At 39.6% G+C, this 20,567-nt stretch overlaps 1 protein-coding gene across 1 annotated transcript in view; it reads left to right on the top strand.

Annotated features, from left to right (window-relative positions):
• Positions 1–18,665, top strand: part of LOC121497745 (60S ribosomal protein L24-like) — a 30,369-nt gene extending 11,704 nt beyond the window's left edge. The window contains exons 2-3 of the mRNA XM_041767473.1: positions 13,553–13,656; positions 18,220–18,665. Coding sequence (XP_041623407.1) covers positions 13,553–13,656; positions 18,220–18,612 — 497 coding nt within the window. The 3' untranslated portion in view covers positions 18,613–18,665. The remainder of the gene's footprint in view (positions 1–13,552; positions 13,657–18,219) is intronic.
• The last annotated feature ends 1,902 nt before the right edge of the window (positions 18,666–20,567 follow it).

Here is a 20,567-nt window from a genome sequence, read left to right as displayed (position 1 = left end):
AAAGTGGTCTGTATTATCACTGAAATTCACTTTATTACTAGATGTGTGAATTTTGCACAATTCTTTTAATTTCTCTGAGCATTGTTTTTTTCTTATTTGTATAACAAGATAGATGTTAATGCCTTCACAGAAATAGGTATACTCAAGTTCAAAGATGTTAAGAATTGAAAAAATAATATGTAAGGACTAGTACTTTGTTCACTCATCAAATAATAACTATTGCCTTTAGTTATTATTTCTTTCAGGAAAATCCTGATACTAAAACTATGCCTTTTGGGCAGCCCAGGTGGCTCAGCAGTTTAAGTGCCTGCCTTCGGCCCAGGGTGTGATCCTGGAGTCCTGGGATCAAGTCCCATGTCGGGCTCCCTGCATGGAGCCTGCTTCTCCCTCTTCCTGTGTCTGCCTGTGCCTCTCTCTCTCTCTCTCTCTCTCTCTCTCTCTCTCTCTCTCTGGAAATACTTTATCATGAATAAATAAATAAAATCTTTAAAAAAAACAAAAACCAAAAAACTATGCCTTTCTTCAAATAGAAGTAGCCAAAGTCAAGTCTGATAGAGATTTTTCCCTCCAGAAATACCACTGAAGAATCGAATGTTTCTTACTTCTTTCCTGCCCAATATTAAGTATTCTGCAGAAATCTAAATAAAGATGTGTTCACGGCTCCTGAGAACCTACAATTTCATGTTAATCATATTCTTTCATTGAATGAGGATCTTGAATTGCGTAAATGAATCCTATCTTCCTTCAGGTAGATGATTGAATGTTTCAAAATAAAAAGACACAGAGCAATTGCCCATCTCCTTTTCATGGCTAACACACCCCGGGGAGGGGGGGGGGGGTCTGGTTCTGTCACCAAAGAGAGAACCTCAGACTCAAGTTCTCATGGAGAAGGACAGAGAACTGCCACTCAGATGCATCACATTTCGTTTGATTGACCTCTTCAAAACTGAAAGGCAGGCTGGAGCCCCAGAAGAACAGCCCCAGGGTTTAAGCCAGATCCACCCATTCTAGGGAGGAATCACACAGTCAATTACAGGTGAATCATAGAACAGATGGAAGCAACCATTCTTATGAAACAATTGCATTTTTTCCATGTTTACATGTTAGTTCTTTACTGCTAAAACTTCCTTCTTTGACAGAGACTTTCAAACATACTGCACTTTGGAGGCAGTGGCAACAAGAGCAGAAAGAGAAGAAAAAGAGGAGAGGTAGAAAGGTCACTAGAAAAAAATAAATTTTGTGTATCCAACTCTAGAATAAGCCTCCTTCAACACAATGGAAAGGACACAGAGTGATTACATAAGTGTCATTTAAAGACCATGAACTGGAGTTTTTAGGCAAACATGGTTCAGGGTGAAATTTTCCTGATTAGCAATATAATTAGCCTTCCCTATGATTATAATAATTAGAAGGCCAAGGGTTCAGGACGTGTACATTTTATTCTCTTTGATTTAAGCAACATCAATAACAATTCCAATGCACATTCTTTTCTGAAAGTTCCTGGAGCTGAAATGAAGGCATGGCCTCATCTCCTACTTGACAAACTCATTTCCGATTTCAAAACTGCAAAATTCTTTATCACGTTATGAATTCAAGGCTGAGAAGCATCAAATGATGGGGTGATGCAAGTTGTCCTGCTGGTGTTAAATTATACATTTGCTTAAAGCTGAGGTAAAGTAATCCCGCAGAGTTTGTTAAAATATTTACATTGCTAATTAGTGTAATGGGAGCAGTAGATTCTATACAAGATAGCTCTGCAAAGCAGGAAAACCAGGAAAGCAAATGTTAAAAAAGTAAAAAGAAAGGACGAGATCCACCTTTGGAAATACTTTTCAAATTTTTTCAGATCCATGTCATGTTTTTCCCCCTGAGGTCCACCAAATATGTGGATTTTACACCTCTGAAGCTGTAGGCTTTGAGGTTTAAAAATATATGCAGGGATGTCTTTCAGGCAGAGCAAATTAGAACAAATAATTTTAGCCCTTGCAGTGGGTGGCTCTCTCCATTGGTGGAGACAGTCTAGACTGGATGAGCAGGTGAGCCAGAGATGTGAGCACTCAAAACTATTGCTTCTTGTAGTGCCAAAAAGAAATTGATGCCTAACTGTACATCTGATGCTACAAAGCCACAAAGTCCCCATTACCTTCAAGAAAAAGAATGAGATCACCAACCTTCCTTCCAAACATATCTGTGACCATTTTTTTTTATTGTGACCCTGAAGGTATAATTAATTCTCATTTCAACAAATTTATCTATACAAGGAAACATATTGAGAGCTGACTGTTCCATATGCCCATGAGATTCTTTGCGTACATCATTTTACACTCCCACCAACAGTGCATAAGGTTTCCAATCTCTCCATATCTTCTTCAATATTCGTTACATTGTTTTGGACAGTAGCCATTTTCATGGGTGGGGAGTGAGGTTGATTGCCTTTTAATGTATAGATTTGGTTCTGCATAGAAAGGTAGGAAACTTCATAGATATCTCAAAATATCCTCTCCATTTGCTAACAACAGAATCTGAAATTCCTTGCAATGTGTGAATCATTCAAGGCTCTCAGTAGAATGGATGTTAGTTATTAATGATTAATAGCATTTGTGAAATTGTTTTGACATATGTTTAATCCTTGCACATTTCTGTGAGGTCAATATTATTATCCCCATGTTACACATGAGGAAACTGAGGTCTGATTTGTTCAAGAGCTCAGACTCAAACTCAGATCCTCTGGCTCCAAATCCTGGAGAGTCCCACACTGCTGAGACTAGAGGCAGTTGAGGAGGGTTGTTAACAAGAGAAAATTATTATCACAAGTTAAAAATTGTTGGGTTGATGGGGCCCCTGGGTGGCTCAGTTATTTAAGCGTCAGACTCTTGGTTTCACCTTAGGTCATGATATCAGTGTCCTGGGATTGAGCCCCACATCAAGCTCTGAGCTCAGCAGAGAATTTGTGGGAGGATTCTCTCTCTCCCTATGCCCTTCCCCCTGTTCACTTGTTCTCTTGCTCTCTAAAATAAAATAAATAAATATTTTTAATTTTAATTTTTATTTTTTAAGATTTTATTTATTTATTCACGATAGACACACACACACACAGAGAGAGAGGCAGAGACACAGGCAGAGGGAGAAACAGGCTCCATGCAGGGAGCCCAATGAGGGACTTGATCCCAGGACTCCAGGATCGCGCCCTGGGCCAAAGGCAGGCGCTAAACCACTGAATAAATTTTTTTTTTTTAATTACTGGATTGATGAGTAGAGACCGCTGAGGGAGTGTGGGACTTGGCACCACTAACTTTGATGGTGGGGTTGAAGTGAAACTAAATTCAAATGAAGGATCCTACCATCCAAAGTGGGGGAGTTTCAGGAGAGTAGAATATTGGAGTGAAAATTGAGAAAAACTGAATATAATCATTACCAGTATTACTCTTTTGCAGAGGGAGGGCTTTGCCTTCTTGAGGATTTGCTACCTACACACCTGCATGCACTGGGCAAGATTGTTTGTCTCCTTAATTTTTGACTTGCTAAACAAAGATCTTCCTTACAGGAAAAACCAAAACTTTTGAATCTGTAACATTTTCTAAACTTCTTGGAGAAAAATACTTACTGTATTTTATTTACTTGGTTTAACTCTGAAAATGACAAAGATAGTTAAACACTCTTTCTGCGTTTAACACAGAACTTGAATATTTAGAATGAAATTCTGTATATGGAAATGTTAAACTCCCTTTCAGAAATTATTATATTATAGCTCTAAAATTACTACAGATACCATTCACTAAAAAAAAAAAAGTTTTTAGTAATGTTTGACAGTCTAATAACAGAATTTTTAAAAATCTCAAGATCAGTGTTTTACACCAAGTTGGACAGTAGGAAATAAAAAGATCAGACATTATGATCCCATTCACTTCTTCATTATCTAATCAACTGACACTAAGAACTTTAGAATATGGATAACCATTTAGTAACCCACCAATTTTATTACTTAAATAATTTGGAGGAATGGATTAGTTATATGTTGAATTCAGACATGAGACAAAATTAGAAACATGAATAAGACAGAAAAAACATAGAGAAGGTTGTGGGAATAAGCTTTAGAATGGTCTAATACAACCAGGTATCCCTAATAAAAATAATTTTCTATAGTATCACATCCATTTCAAAGTATTTCCTGTTTACATTGAAGTGTGCCTATAGTGACTATAATTCAGACGTTCACTATGGCCAGTAAGTATAAGTTTAAACCAAACAAACTACCAGAAGCACATCTACACTATGTACATGGAAACTATCTACACAGAAGCACATTACCAGTGACACTCTGCATTTGTTCCAAAAAAGATTGTGAATTAGGCAACACAAAATAACAATAATGGAGCCTTACTTAAAAGTCTTTAAATAAAAATGGATAGTACCTATATCTTTTGGAGAATGTGGTAAGGAAGATTATTTCCATGGCTCATTATACTTACCAGGCCACATGCCTCCTCAGCAAATGTTACTTGACTCTCTGGCTCATGGAGGGAGATCTAATTTTTGGAATGGTCTTGGAAATTAGGATATAAACTTTTATCATTCCCCAAGGGATTGACTCAGGTTAATGGCAAACTCTGGAGAATCTGACATCTCAAAAAGTTATTCTAGAAGAACAAAGTATGATTAAAATACTTCTGCAAAGCAGGTCAAGAAAAGCCTCAGAATAACAGACCAGGTGGACCAGAATACCAGATGACTATTCTTACCAAATATCTCTAATGTTGCACACACATACACACAAATATAGACAATCTCAAAGATATTGTTTTTAAAATGAATTTCATAGTGTGTGTGTAAACATACATACATATCTGGAATGACTCCTATTTCAACAAGTTCACAAATATTTTTAGAATAAATGGGTAGCAAAGAAGAAAAACTAACCAGGTGAGATTCTTTTGAGAAGTCTGATGATAAGGGAAAGAAAGATAGTGGTGTAGGAAAGGCTTTTTCCAGACTTGTGGAGATGAGAGCAAGAAAAAGGAGACAATAGAAAAGGAGCAACTGAAGATCCTATGACAATCTTTTTTTTTTTTTTTTTTTTTTTTTTTAGATCCTATGCCAATCTACCTTGGAAAAGAAAATATACAACATATGTTAAGGACATACATCATGCCCTGTGCAAATGACTTGCCATATGTTTTCTCAGACAACTCTGAAGCATGGACTTTCTTTTTTTCTCCCTCAGTATTGTTAGAACAACTCCAATCCCATTATATTAGAATCTTTGTTTCTGTAACTCCTCAAAGGCAAAGACCACCCTTTTTTCATTTTTGTGTCCTCAGTGCTTTAGCACAGGATGGAAATTCTGTTTGGCAATTGAATAAGTGGCTGGATGAGAAGACAAGAGAGAAGAGGAAGAAGTAAGGAGTGAGTCCAGAAGAATGCAAAAAAATGAAGGCTCATGAACACCCAGGCATTGCTAGCATGGAAAGGTAATGTTAGTCTTCAGGAAAAGACGTAGAGAGTAAATATGTAGAATTTGAAATTGAGAGATGAACATAAAAGGAAGATGGGGCTGGTGCCATATGGTGCTTTTCAGTAGAGTAAATTGTTGGATACTTAGAGCATGTACTTGTGCATGTGTGTGGGTGGAGGCCAGGTCTCCTAAAGAAGGATTTGGTAGCCAGAAACTATAAGGAAAGAGTCAGGACATTGCTGGGTACCCGAGAGGAAGTGTAACAGGGAAAAGTAGTGGATGTCAATTCAAGCACAGGACTAGAATCTTTTATCCCATAGTGGTTGGCAATTCAAGATAGAGAATTAGAAGGTGAATGGTGCAGAAAGTCAAGGAAGGAAGCCCATTGCAGGATGGCGACACCCATATTAGAAGTCTAGTCCGGGAAGATGGCAGGACAGAAAGTGAATCCATGTGGCCCCACTCTTTCTAATTTGTTAATTTTTTTCTTGATAAGCCAAGGCTAGAAACTTCCAGTCTTGTGCCCTTCTCTAGAAGTAGTCAGAACCTCCTCAAAAATTAGGCAGATTAATTTTCAGAGGGTGTTTTATACTAAAGAGTCAACTTTGATCACAGAAACTGTCTTTAACCCAAACCACAAGCTACAGAGAGACAGAACAAATCTAGCAGCTAGAGGGAGGCTGACTCATGGAATGTGTGTTGCCTAACCGATACGGCCGCCATCTTATTGTTGTCACCTCACTTTTGTGATCTGGGATCCCCAGGTTTCCTTTGGTGTTAGTTAGGAAAAGCTTATAATCAGGAAATTTCTCTGTGGGGTGAATCACACAGAAAAATATAGCAAACGTTAAAGCTCAAATTAGAGTTAGCTCAGCTAACTCTGCCTCTCTCTCTCTCTCTCTCATGACTAAATAAATAAAATCTTAAAAAAAACAAAAAAGGTGGGGAGATGCCTGGGTGGCTCAGTGGTTGAGCTTCTGCCTTCGTCTCAGGGCGTGATCCTGGGATCCAGGATGGAGTCCCACATCGGGCTCCTTACAGGGGACTTGCTTCTCCCTCTGCCTGTGTCTCTGCCTCTCTCTGTCTCTCTCTCTCTCTCTGTTTCTCATGAATAGATAAATTCTTAAAAAAAAAAAAGACTCTTTAGCTAAATCTATTATTGCTCCCACTAGAGAGTTAAACTGCTTGTTTACTTCTTTGAGACTTCCATAGACAAGTCACTGAAGGTCATGATGGTCCAACCTGAGTGCCTCACATATAGTGACATTAATAGACAACATATATGTATCTGGGTGATATATTATTTCTTTCTCCGTGGTTATGACCTATCTTTCTGATTCTTAAACACTTTGCACAGTTAGTTATCTGATTGCCTGAGTCTTTCTGAAAGTAAATACATGACCACACTTGACACTTTGATCCAGGATACCAGAGCCCCTTTTTCTCAAAATCATTTTTTGTGCCAGCAGCTACCCGACTTCAAGAGGCTGAATATCATTGCTATTAGTGGATAAGCCCCCGGAAAAGGCAAAGTGAATCTGATCAGGAGGGAGAGATTTTCCATTAGCAATCCACCCCACACCACCCTCAATCTCTCATTTCTTTTTTTCCTCTTCTTTAACTTATTCGTGTCTTTCTTTAGAACGTTATATCTTATTAACACTGTGATTGTTCTCAGTGACCAAGTGTTTATTTCCTCTCTATTCAAATCACCCATCTGTGTAGCACTGAGCTATGTTACCCAATGAACAGAAAAGTCAATGAAATGGCTCCTGCCTTCAAATAGTTAATAGTTATGTGTCACTTTGTGCATTTTCCATATGGTTGTTTGTTATTTTCCTCTGGGTCTTCAGCAACTCTTTATATGTTTTGAATATCATACACATTGTGGCACAATTCTGCCAAAAGTCCTTTCCCATATTCCAACACGTTTCCTCGTCATTTTATTGCTTTATAATAATTTCTTATATTTTTTTGGTATAAATGTGATGTCAGTTACACATATTTGGTTTTTTAAAAAATATATTTTATTTATTTACTCGTGAGAGACACACAGAGAGAGGCAGAGACATAGGCAGAGGAAGAAGCAGGCTCCATGCAGGGAGCCCGATGTGGGACTCAATCCCGGGACTCTGGGATCACGCCCTGAGCCAAAGGCAGACGCTCAACCGCTGAGTCACCCAGGCATCCCATATGTGTTGAAACTTCTTCCAGGTTATGCATTTTTTCCTTCTTCCTTTATGTAGTCTTCAGGTACACTGGAAATTTTAATTTAACATTTTTAGTAATGAGTTACAATTTTTTTATCTTGTTTGTGGAGTCCTTCCCCATATCAGCAGTAAGGATATTTATTTACGTGTTCTACAAGTTTTATAATTTTAGAATTCACTTTTGGAATTTATGTATGATTTAAAAAGACTCCAATTTCTTTCTTTCTTTCTTTCTTTTTTTTTATATTGATTAAAATTTGCCCAGGCCAACTTTTGTAAATGGCCATTTTTTTTCCCTACTGATATATAATGTCATAAATAAAGTTTCTAAATAAATGGATTTTTTTTCTAGGTTACTTACTCTCTTCCATTGGTTTCTTCTTTACTTATGTGACAATGCTATTGCACAACTTTGAGGGAGCCTACTTGGGTATAAATCCTGGCTTCTCTATTTACTGTTTGTATGGCCTTTGGATGCTTAACTGCAATTATTGCTTTAGGTGGTTAATCTATAAAACTGTAATAGGACTCCATTTCACCTCACAGTCATTGCTGAGTTATTTTCCATTTATGACTTCAAGATTTTAGCTCTTTCTTATTCTCTCTCTTTTTTTTAAAAAAAGATTTTATTTATTTATTCATAGAGACATAGAGAGAGAGAGGCAGAGACACAGGCCCAGGGAGAAGAGGCTCCATGCAGGGAGCCTGATGCTGGACTGGATCCCAGGTCTCCAGGATCACGCCCCAGGCTACAGGCGGTGCTAAACCACTGCCCCACTGGGGCTGCCCTCCTTCTCATTCTTTTTACTATTATGCTTTTTTTGGGCCCTAGTTTCATTATGCTGCCTCTCCTGACCCTGCTATCTGGGAAAATTCTGAAATGTTGTCAAATAGCCGTTCTGATTCTCGGATCCCACTACCTTTTTTTTTTTTTTAAGGATTTTTTTTACCTATTGAGAGAGAGCGAGAGAAAGCACAAGTAGGGGGAGGGCAGAGGAAGAAGCAGGCTCCCTGCTGAGCAGAAAACCCAATACAGAGCTCAATCCCAGGATCCTAGGATCATGACCTGAGCTGAAGGCAGATGCTTAACTGACTGAGCCACCCAGATACCCCTCCCTTCTGAATATCTATCCACGATAGAGGGATATAAGTTAGCCATAGTCTCCAGATCTATGTGGGATTTCTGTTCCCACCCTCATCTATCCAGGCCTCTCATTTTTTTCTTTTTATGTCAATGATCATTGAACCTTAGCTAATGCCTTAGGGAAATATCATCAGGCAAAAGAAATTCTAGGAATAAATCTATTTTCAAATATAATTACAAATGTATTTTCTGCTAAACAACTCATAACACATGTTCAGAAAGATTAACATTTCAAAATTATTATTCTACTGCATCAGTCTATATGTTTTAGAAAAAATTTAGTGGGGGAGGCGCCGAGGGAGAGGGAGAGAGAGAGAATCTTAAACAGACTCCACATCTAGTGCAGAGCTTGTTGTTGCACAACCCTGAGATCATAACCTGAGCCAAAATCAAGAGTCAGGTGCTTAACTGATTGAGCCCTCCAGGTGCCCCATAGTCTACATTTAAATACAAGTAGACAGACTATTTATTTTCCAACTGTTTTGAAGAAACAGGAATCTCTATATTTCTCAATTTGATTATTAAGTAAAAACAGTTTCCAATATTCCCTATAAAAGCACTGTCCACGGGGCACCTGGGTGGCTCAGATGGTAAAGCATCTGCCTTCAGCTCAATGATCTCAGGGTCCTGGAATCAAGCCCCACATCAGGCTCCCTGCTCAGTGGGAAGTGCGCTTCTCCTCTTTCTTTGTCTCTCTCCTGGCTTGTGCTTTCTCTCTCTCTCCCTCTCTCTCTCAAATAAATTTTAAAAAATATTTTTAAAAAATCACTCTACACACATTAACTTAACTAAACTTGGCTTTTAAATAAAAGTTAACTTGAACTTTTAAATGAAAAGAGCATTATTATTTTTAGGCAAAAAGTTTTCATCTAAAAAAACAAATTCGGATGAATTACTGTCTAAATTGTTCATTGGTAGAGCCAGTTAATGAATTTGTAGAGCACTTAGATATTTTCTTAGGTAGAGATTGTTACTTAATTTGATTGACACTAATTCCTGACTTCTTATCAGTTAAGGTTTATTAAATAGTACATAACAAAAGATACTCCCCTGAAAAGAGATGAATCTGTACCCCTTCCATATCTTTAAGAGAAAACTATCTTCTCTTTTGTCCTCTAGTGGCTTTGCCACCTTTTGGTTCTGTGGAATGACAGATACTCATTTGTCCCCCACTACTGAGGATTTTGTGAAATTGTTGATACAGTCAGTCTAAATTTGCTTTCACATTAGCAGATCCTTTCTTTGCTAACTATACATTGTACAATCGTTCTTAACGCTTAAAAAGTTGACAAATTATTTCTTTTCAAGAATCTCAACTATTTGAGAAGTACCTATTTACCTATCAACCAGTATTAACTATAGTCAGAACGCATCCTTTCTGGGGATGGGACTATAGTTCTCGACTATAAAAATTCTAGTCGAATTTTTTTAGGTAGTTTGATTCTTTGTAATTATGCTATTGTTGACCATGACAATAATTTAAGTATATATGTTCATGGGTATTAATGGAGTTAGGTTTCAACCATAATTTCAATCTCTTATTGTCTGGGTGGTGGTTTCAATAACAGTTTAGTTTTCACCTTTGTCATGCTAGTTGGGTCTGCCTGATGGGCAGACTACCACCTTGGAGTTAGTCTAGGACTTGACTAGTGGTTTCTATCGTAGTTCATTGCTCCTTTGGGTGTGTTCAGGACATGTTTAGCTCAGTAATAAGTTCAGGACTTATGAGTTCATAAAATGAATAGGAGATTGCTTTCTTAACATCGTTATCTCTAGAGTAACCCACACAGGTCTGGCTTTCCCTTCTTCCTCTAGACAACATGAGGTTTTCTCTCTTCTCCCTGGGTTTTAAATGAAACAATTGCTGTCACAGCAAAGCAGTTGCTTAGCTGGCTCTGGCCTCAGGACAGGGCTGGGAGGAAAAAAGAAAACCACTGGGGATTCCTGCCACACTGTCTAGCACTGAGAACTCTTCTTCTGGTCCACTGACTAGAACGAGGGAGTTTCTCTTGGAGTTTTGGCAGCACATTTCTGCCAGTTGGCCTGCCCACAGGTCAAGGCTGGGCAGCAAGGGAGGGAAAAAACAAACAGGGATTCTCACCCCTATTGCAGATCACTATTTAGGTTTTACCTGCAGTCCCAGGAAGTTGGCTTACTCCATCAAGGCTGACACCAGATGTTCTGGATCTTTAAGAACTCATATGGAGATTGACCACATGTACTAGGAAATTGAACCATGGTTCAGCTATGTACACCCAGTGTGGCTGCTCTGGTAATGAGGCTACTTCTCAAGAAGGCTAATTACATTAAAATTGAAAAGCCAGATAAATGGAAATAATGGAGGCAGAACTATGTGTAGTCTGTTCAGTTCCATCTTAAGGGAAGCTCTGAGGAGGAATTTGGGACAGATTTATGACAGAGGCAAATATTGAGGCCCTGAGGGAAAGAATTTGTGGGAGCTCCTGAGAACCACTGGGTGTTGCCTGTCCCAGTGGCCTTTGGATCACATCACGGTAAATGGCAAATCAGAGGTATGCATAATCTTTCTTTTTTTAAATATTTTATTTATTTATTCATGAGAGACACACAGAGAGAGGCAGAGACATAGGCAGAGGGAGAAGCGGGCTCCCAGTAGGGAGCCCCATGCGGGACTGCATACCAGGACCCCCAGATCACAACCCGCTGAGCCAAGGGCAGATGCTCAACCACTGAGCCACCCAGGTGCCCAAGGTATGCATATTCATATCTTGTTCCATTTGTCAGCATAGCTGAACTGGGAAAAGGTGGCCCGCCCCCCTTCTGCTGTCCTGTGTGGCTGGAGGTAAGCCGCAGGCAATGTGTTGCTTATGTCTGCTTCCTGCTCCCAGGGAGTGGCCATCTACAGAAGGGATTAGAACAGGAATTTGCTATTGATTATAGTCTAAGTCCAATTATACATAAAACCAGCCTTTGAAGTTTTTTATTTTTATATTTTGAGATAAAATTCCAATTACAGTCTTATTTGTTTATTGGTTGGTATCCTGCCTTTATCATTTACCATGAAGTTTTGGTTATAGTTTCTGAGTGGATTAAACCTGAAAGTCTTTTTTGGCAGTACCTGTTAATCCTTAATTAGGGTTTTCCATAATTATTATGTACCAAGCACCATCCTGAGGTATTTTGCATAAATTACACCCTTTACATCTCAGAGCAATATATAAAGCTCAGAGAGATTTTTGCAACTTGCAAAAAAGCCAAGCTGATATTCAAACTTGGAAGTATTTGTTTAACCCTTGAGCTTCCTTTCAATTTCATGGGTAATAGACCATTGTTCCCCTGTACTCTACTTGTCTTCTACAACCTCTAGTGTTCAAACATATTTACATCTTATTATAATTTTAGTTTTTGTCATAAAAAAAATGGAGTGACTTGTTTTTGGAAACACTCTACAATTGTTTGGAATGTCAAGGACTTTGGCTACTGTCAGACTTAAATTCCTTAGGGTACCCAAGAGGATTTGCCTTTACAAAGCCACCACCACTGACTCCTATCACATATCTCTGACACCTGGTTAATAGCCTGGACATTCAGCTCATAATCAGGCTGGATATCTGGTTCAGTGTAGCTCTCTCAGGAAAGGAGAGTGGGGTGCTCTCTTCCACGATGGCTAGTTCCTCCACTGGGAAATAGCTCATGGGTAGTATCACAACAGTGCTCTCCTTTGGGAACTGCACAGTAGTCCCAGCAGAGCAGCCTATAATAGAAAGACAGTAGTTGGCAATGATGTGATCCTTGTCCCCTCTAGGATGGGAGAGAAGATGATGTGGACAAGAAAATAGAACACATAAACTTTAAATAAAGCAATAGTTGATATAGACTAGTGAAAATCCAATATACAGTAGTGCCCCCTTATCTGTAGGAGGTATGTTCCAAGACCCCCAGCTTGAAGCAGCAGATAGTACCAAACCGTATATATACTATGTTTTTCCCTATACATACATACCTACGATAAAGTTAATTTATAGATTAGGCACAATAAACAATTAATAACAATAACAATAAAATAGAACAATTATTACAATACAATATAATAAAAGTTATGTGAATGTGTTCTCTTTCTCTCAGAATATCTTACTGCACATCCCTTCTTAAGATGATGTGAGATGAAAAAATGCCTATGTGATGAGACAAAGTGAGGAGAGTGATAGAAGCACTGTGAGGGAGCACTAGGCCACTATTGATCTTCTGACCATACATAAGAAAGAGAATCATCTGATTCTGGACCACAGTTAACGTGGGTAACTGAAACTGCACAAAACAAAAACCATACATGAAGGGGAAGGTTGCTACATTTGCATGATTTATATTTTGGGGAATCTGTGCCCATTGCATTTATACTCTCACCCAGTAATCTTTTCCAAGTGCCCTAGCGATAAGCATTATCGATGTAAAAGGGAGAATTAAAAGCCAGGGATATGAGCTTAGAAGAATAATAGCAGAGTTCACATGTAGAAAATTCAGTTGAATAATTTAGGAATTTTTTTCATACTAATTTTATTGTTTACGGCCATCGATTTGTTATTTGTACTCTTGTGTAAAGACGCAATCACAGATTGTAGACTTCAAAGCTGCAAAGTGGATGTTCTCCATCTGGCGTTTTCTCAAGTTTGTATTCCTTCATATCCTCCTGTGGCTCTGCCTTTGGATCTGGTGTTTAACTTTGATCCCACTCAAGACTTACTACTCATGGTTGTTGTTACACTGCAGAGAGAATAGCCACCAAAGAAACCCAGATCACACCAGGCCTTGGGCAGCTGCCCCCTGAGCAATCTCCTCCACCAGCTCACAACGTGTCTCTGGATGGGATGAAGGTACTGTGAAGATGTCAAGGGCCATTCTTCCACAACAGCTGAATTAACTCTTTTCTATCTATCTTCTTGCTTTCCATTTTCCCTCAGTCTTTTTCAAAGTGGATTTGCTTGTCCTTTCCCAGATGGAAAATCTAGCCAACAAACAAACAAAAAATCCCACTGCACCTTAGCTTTACCCTCTTGTTTTACTAACAACAGCACTTTAGATTTACGGGCAAGTAAAAAAGAGAGAAATATCACTTATTTCTAGGAAGGGTTTATTTAGCAAAGTTATTTCCAGCTGGCAGGTGTTCTAAATAACTTACCTGAAGGATTAGGTGATGGGAAACTCTTGAATAATGCTACACAAGATAATTCTCTCTCTGGTCCAAAATGTAATGTCATCTTACACATCATATTGTCCTTCAATCAATTTCACATCAAACAAACAAACAAACAAAAAAATTCACATCAAACCAGACATGAGATTTTTAAAGTAAAGCTTATAGGAATGTTCACTTTTTTTTTTAAATTTAAGATTTTATTTATTTGAGAGAAAGAGAGGGACAGAGACAAAGATAGCACAAGTGGGGAGGAGAGGGAGAAGCAGACTCTCCACTGAGCAGGGAGCCCAATGTGGGGAATCCATCCCAGACTGGGAATCATACATAACCTGAGCTGAAGGCAGATGCCTAACTGACTGAGCCACCCAGACACCCCAGGAGTGTTCACTTTTCATTTAGGCTCTAGACTACTGTCCCAGAAAGGGCTCTTGAATTCCTCCCTTGATCAAGGTGCCACTGAGGGAATTCATGAGCCAGCTCAGAACAGCAACACTGATTTCTTTCTTCTTTCTTTCTTTCTTTCTTTCTTTCTTTCTTTCTTTCTTTCTTTCTTTCTTTTCTCTCTTTCTTAAATTTATTCATGAGAGACACAGAGAGAGGCAGAGACACTTGCAGAGGGAGAAGTACGCTTCCTGCAAGGAGCCCGATGTGGGACTCGATCCCAGGATCCCAGGATCATGACCTGAGCCAAGGCAGATGCTCAACCCCTGAGCTGCCCAGGTGCCCCCAGTAACACTTATTTCTTAAGGAAGACTCATTCAGCTGACAGGAAATGGGGCACTCAGGGGATGGAACTAGAATGTGTCATGGTCATTCTCTGGTAAATAAGTTGAGGCAATAGAATCATCTGCTGTAATAATAGTGCAGAAGTTGGATGTCCTGTCTCAGACCAGACAACGAGGGGGAAGAGCAACATAGACTCTCCTGAGGAGAATCCTGCCAGCATTTCAGCTTGTCCTTGAGGAAGCTGCCATGTTTTCTTTATTTTCATCTGGAGCTCACTCTCTGAGGACATATGTGAAGGGGGTTTTGGGTAGAGGAAGTCCCTGGCGTGTTCTGAAGCAAGCACTCGGCTCTCTCAGGCATGCTCCAAGTGCTGGCAGGACAGCCTCTTGGAATCTCTGCATGAGTGACTGGGAGTGAACTAGGAGAGAGCTTCCCCTAAGGGAGGAAAGAGTCGTGACAAGCTTGACCCAAAAACAAAGCCTTAGTCATCAGAGGGGAGCATGGAGCAAAAGCTGTCACTCAACCAAGTCCCTGGACCTTGACTGAGTCCAAGGGCGAGGATGGAAGCTATAAGCAAAGCAACTGAGCAGCTGTTACACCAGAAGCCGAGTTTCTGTGTGGGCAGCACAGATTTGATGCTCCTTAAACACAATTAGAAGGAGGACACCAACATGCCCTTTCTGCTGTAGACCACCATGCAGCCCAGGTTCCCGGGGACTCCTACACATCTGAGGTGGTCCAGGTGTTGGATGATAGAAGCGTAGTGTAGGAGGCTGTCATCTAAGATGATGTGATCATCAGAGAGCTTGGAGAAGACTGGCTGGAGTCTAGGGTGTCACAAGAAGGATTCCTGAGGACAATAAGAATCATCACAATGATGTTCTCTTGTGGAATATATATGTATTAATTTTTTCCTTTCCTAATTATTTTGATACTATAGTCAAATGCCTTACATCGAGGAAGCTGTGATGCTGTCCATAAGACCTAATTTCCAAATTTCTAGATGGAGAGTCAGGATAAAATCAATGCAATTAGCTCCTAGTTAGTAACTTGGGACTTTTGAGCTATGGGGAGTTCTTGTGATATCTAGCCCATTTGCTCTCTCAGGGAAGGCTAGATTCATGGAAGCTGGCCAGGATGGCTTCCTGGGGCCAGGGGTACAGGGTACAGGGTACAGGATAAAGAACTGGCCAAACCACAGCATCAAAACAAAAGAAGATACATACAAGAGTGCAAGGTCGGGTCTGGCTGGAAGAAACATGACCAAACAATGTGGTCAACTTGATGTACCCACATTAAACAGAAATAAAACTATGGAAACAAAAATGGGGCAGGGCAAGAGATGAAGAATTCTCACACCCTCAGAACTCCCTGGAGCCCTCCTATGGATGCTGCTCTCTGGCCTTGTTAGATGTGCTTTGTGCATTTAAAGGCAGGAAACAAAATACATGGGTTTTATGATTACACGTTAGAGTAGTTTGCTGGAGCCACTGTAACAAATACTGGGTGGTTGAAACAACACAAATTCATTTTTCCCACAATTCAAGAGGTTAGAAGTTTGAGATCAAAGTGTCAATAGAGCTGGTTTCAGCAGAGGTCTGTCTCCTTGGCTTATAAATGGCCATCTTCTCCCTGTTTCTTTACATGGCCTTCCTTCTGTGTGATCTGTGTCCTAATCTCCTCTTCTTATGAGGACACCAGTCATATTGGGTTAGGGTCCACCTGACTGACCTTATTTAATCCTCACTGTCTCTATAAAAACCCTATCTCCAAATACCACTACATTCAGAGGCACTGAAGGTTGGGATTTCAACATCTGAATTTGGGAGTGGGGGGACACAATTCAGCCCATAACATATTTTAAAAATAATTATATCAGAGTGTACACTTATGGTTAGTTTCCTATTAATTAATTAGTAAAGAAGTAGTCTCTATTATCATATTCTCTGCAGTGAGAAGACACCAGAGAAGAGTAGAAAAAGGAAACTGAGGACAGTTTAGGCAAGGGCACAGGGGATTAGGTCATCACCATTTCCAATCCCGCTGTCAGATACTATTTATCATTGGGGAAGAGCTGGCAACAGATTCTGTTTGCCTTTTCCAGAGAGTAGTCCTTTCAAGCTAAGGAAAAGGAAGATGGTGGAAAAGAGTGGCATCCGGTCAGTGTCTCAAGAAGGAGACACTATATCCATCTTGAGAGGAGGGTTTGGGTACAGGCAGTATACTAAGGAATTCTCTGAATCAGTATCTATGAAGGAAATAGGGCTGGGCAAAGGGAGGCACTGGACCCAGTGCTGGCAGTGTATGTGCAACAAAAGCCTGAGCTGATCCAGAGCTCCAGAGCTGGGATGGCCCCTCCAAGTTGAGACCTATCAGACAAGAGGCTGGATCTCCCCACCTCACATATATCCAGGGCAAGTTTATAGATGAGGACCCTCCCCAAGGATGGGGCATGATCTTAGACAAAGCACTGCTCTTTAGCTCCACCCCCAACAGCCTGAGAATGAAGGTCTCCATCTTAGATGGAGGATCCAGGTGACTCACTACAGCATCCACTGCAGACAGCTTATCTATATCTATATCTATATCTATATCTATATCTATATCTATATCTATATCTATCTATATCGAGAGAAAATTATTCAGAAAAGCATCATTCAGGGGCCCATGAGAACATAAGCCCTCAAATAACAAATACCTACTTGAAATTAGTCTTTGATCATCCCTGATCAAAAAGATGTGAATCCTATAAAACGTGGTCATGTTGTTGGTTTCAAGCCACAGTATCCTCTAAAATTAGAGAGATTTAGAAAATGGATTCATGTGATCTGTTGGCCCCCAAAATATCAATTTTTAAGTGACTACATTGAGCAAAATTCCTGAGCTTACATTTACCTGTTTAACATGACCTTTTTCTTGATTAGCAGAGAATTCATAAACAACTTCTCCATATATACTGAGCTATTTCTAACCAAAAACCTATACATACATAAAATATATGTATCTCTTTCTCCCTCTCTGAAAATTCAATGAAGAGTAAAAAAAAATATTATGCATCTAATATATTTTAACCTTGGACATTTACAAGATTCAGTTATTCAATTGCCTACAGGTTTCAGCAGATATTTACTGAACATCTTGGAAATGCTTTAAAAAAAATATATGGCCCCCAATGTGTTACTTACAATCTTTGGATGACCCAGACCCACCTCCCCCCAAAAAAGTAAAAAATGAAATAAAATAATTAGAAACTATTTTATGTGCTGTTAAGAAGACAGTGTGCCAGTCTAGAAAATAACTGAGGTAAAGGGGACAGCTGCTTTCACTGGAGTATGGAGAAGGCCTCTCTGAGGAGGTGATCTTGAAGTTCTGGCTTGAGGGTCAGGAAAGGACTGGACATTTGTGCTACAAAGGAAGTGTCCCAGGTAGAGAGAACAGCATGTGCAAAGGTTCTGGGGTGGGAAGGGGTGTGGTTTGATTGACAACTGACATGGAGTGAAGGGGGAAGTGACAGGGGGAGACATTAGGAGGGATAAGATGCGAGTCGGCCTTCCTTTCCAAGAGGAACCCTCGGCAGATCAACTGGACTGTCCTCTACAGAAGAAAGCACAAAAAGGGACAGTTGGAAGAAATTCAAAAGAAAAGAACCCGCCGTGCAGTCAAATTCCAGAGGGCCATCACTGGGGCATCTCTTGCTGATATAATGGCTAAGAGGAATCAGAAACCTGAAGTTAGGAAGGCTCAACGAGAACAGGCCATCAGGGCTGCCAAGGAAGCAAAAAAGGCTAAGCAAGCATCTAAAAAGATAGCAATGGCTGCTGCTAAGGCTCCCACAAAGGCAGCACCTAAGCAAAAGATTGTGAAGCCTGTGAAGGTTTCCGCACCCCGAGTTGGTGGAAAACGCTAAGTTTTAGTGGATCAGATTTTTAAATAAACATCTGACTCTAAAAAAAAAAAAAAGGGCATTTAGATTTAACTCAAAGACAATTTGAAGTCATTGAAGTGTTGCCAGCTGGGAAGAGAAATTATCTGATGGATGTTTCAAGAAGATGGCTTTGCTTTTGTGTGGAGAACGGACCAGAGGGAGCTTCCAGCAACAGCAAAGAAAGGAGTTAGGAGGCCCGTATAGAACACTAGGCAGGGATGATAGGGACTGGAATAACTGGGATTGCACAGAGGGTGAATGGGCCGGCAAGGGAGGGAAAGGGGCATGGTTAGAGGGACTCTGAGATACTCCCGTAAAGCAAGTGGGTAGAGGGTAGTTCCACTTGCTGAGATGGAGAGGACCAGGAACAGAAACAAAATGTGAGTGTTAGGGGGTAGAGAGTGAATTAACGTTGACTTTCTGCTGTTTTCTCTTCCTCCTTTCTCACACCTTCTTCTGCATGCCTGTGGATATATTCCGAGCATGCAGATATTAATTAAATGTAATACCACACATTTATTAATATTATAAAAATAATAATAATAATAACTTTGATCATGTTCTGCATACTAGGGACTATACTAGGTCTTGTATATACCTTCTCTCATCAATCCTCGCTATAATCGCGAGAGATTACCCCCATTGATTGTATGATAAAACCAAAGCCTATAGAGTTTAAGTCACTTGCTCCAAGTCACATTATATATCTATGGGACATTAAACCCAGAAAGCTGGACTCCAAGGCTGACATAGTTTTTCTACATACTGAATTTGTGACTTTTGAAATGTTAATTCTCTGACAGTTTTTATCACACATTCAAACATTTCTCTGCAAAGAAACGTTTTCCCTTCGTCATGTGGCATTTCTAGTTAATATTTCTTCACCATCTGTATGTGATCACTTTAGCTTCAGTAAATCAAAGTCTGCAAATATTTTGTATCAGCATAAGCCTCCTACTTGATTTCAAATATGTTGAAACTGAGCCTGGAATAGAGAGCATGATGAATTGTCAAATCCATAGTGTCTGTTGTTTTTCTAGAGGATTTCTGTCTGTAGTTTCTATCAATGTTAAAGGCAGTTAGTTTTGTTTGGTAGAAAAGAGACCCTTTTGATTTGAAAATAAGAATGATTCCATGTATGCCAGGAGACTGAATATTTGTATTTCATGGGTTATTGATAACATCTTTGCCCTTTCTTTATTGCAGGCTGAGCAATCTACACCTCACCAGCCGGAGTAGGTGGGAAAGAGGGTCACTTATGTGCATGAATGCAGGTCACGGTGAGCATCTTTCAGCAGAGTTCTTCTGAACACCAGCCACTGTTCTGGGGGTTTCATATATACTGTCTTTAATCTTCAACATCAAATTACAGAGAATGAAAATGAGGCCAACAGCAGCTTACACATCCTCAGAGACTTTCTCCTTTAACAACTACTTTTTCTTGCCCCTCCACCTCACTTTATATTAATTATATTTATATCTTCAATATTTGTTCTTAAAAATGGTGGTCATTTTAGGGAATTGAGACATGATACCAAAATAAAAATAAAAGCAAATCACTCACATTCACATTACCCAGATAGAACGATGGTTGAAATGTTGTCATTCCTCCAAGCCATAAATGTATATGCGGAATCAGTTTAATTTGTATTCGCTACTTGAATTTTATTTTAAAACGATGTAACACTACAAGAATTTTTCTAGGGATCCCTGCGTGGCTCAGCAGTTGTGGGTCTGCATTTGGCTCAGGGTGTGATCCCGGAGTCCAGGGATTGAGTCCCACATCAGGCTTCCTGCATGGAGCTTGCTTCTCCCTCTGCCTATGTCTCTGCCTCTCTCTCTGTGTCTCTCATGAATAAATAAATAAAATCTTTTTTAAAAAAGAATTTTTCCATGGAGTTGCCTATTTGTCAAAACATAAACACTTAAAAATATTT

Source organism: Vulpes lagopus, chromosome 8 (assembly GCF_018345385.1).
Source record: "Vulpes lagopus strain Blue_001 chromosome 8, ASM1834538v1, whole genome shotgun sequence".
Lineage (NCBI taxonomy): Eukaryota > Metazoa > Chordata > Mammalia > Carnivora > Canidae > Vulpes > Vulpes lagopus.
This window is presented reverse-complemented; position numbering and strand designations above follow the sequence as displayed.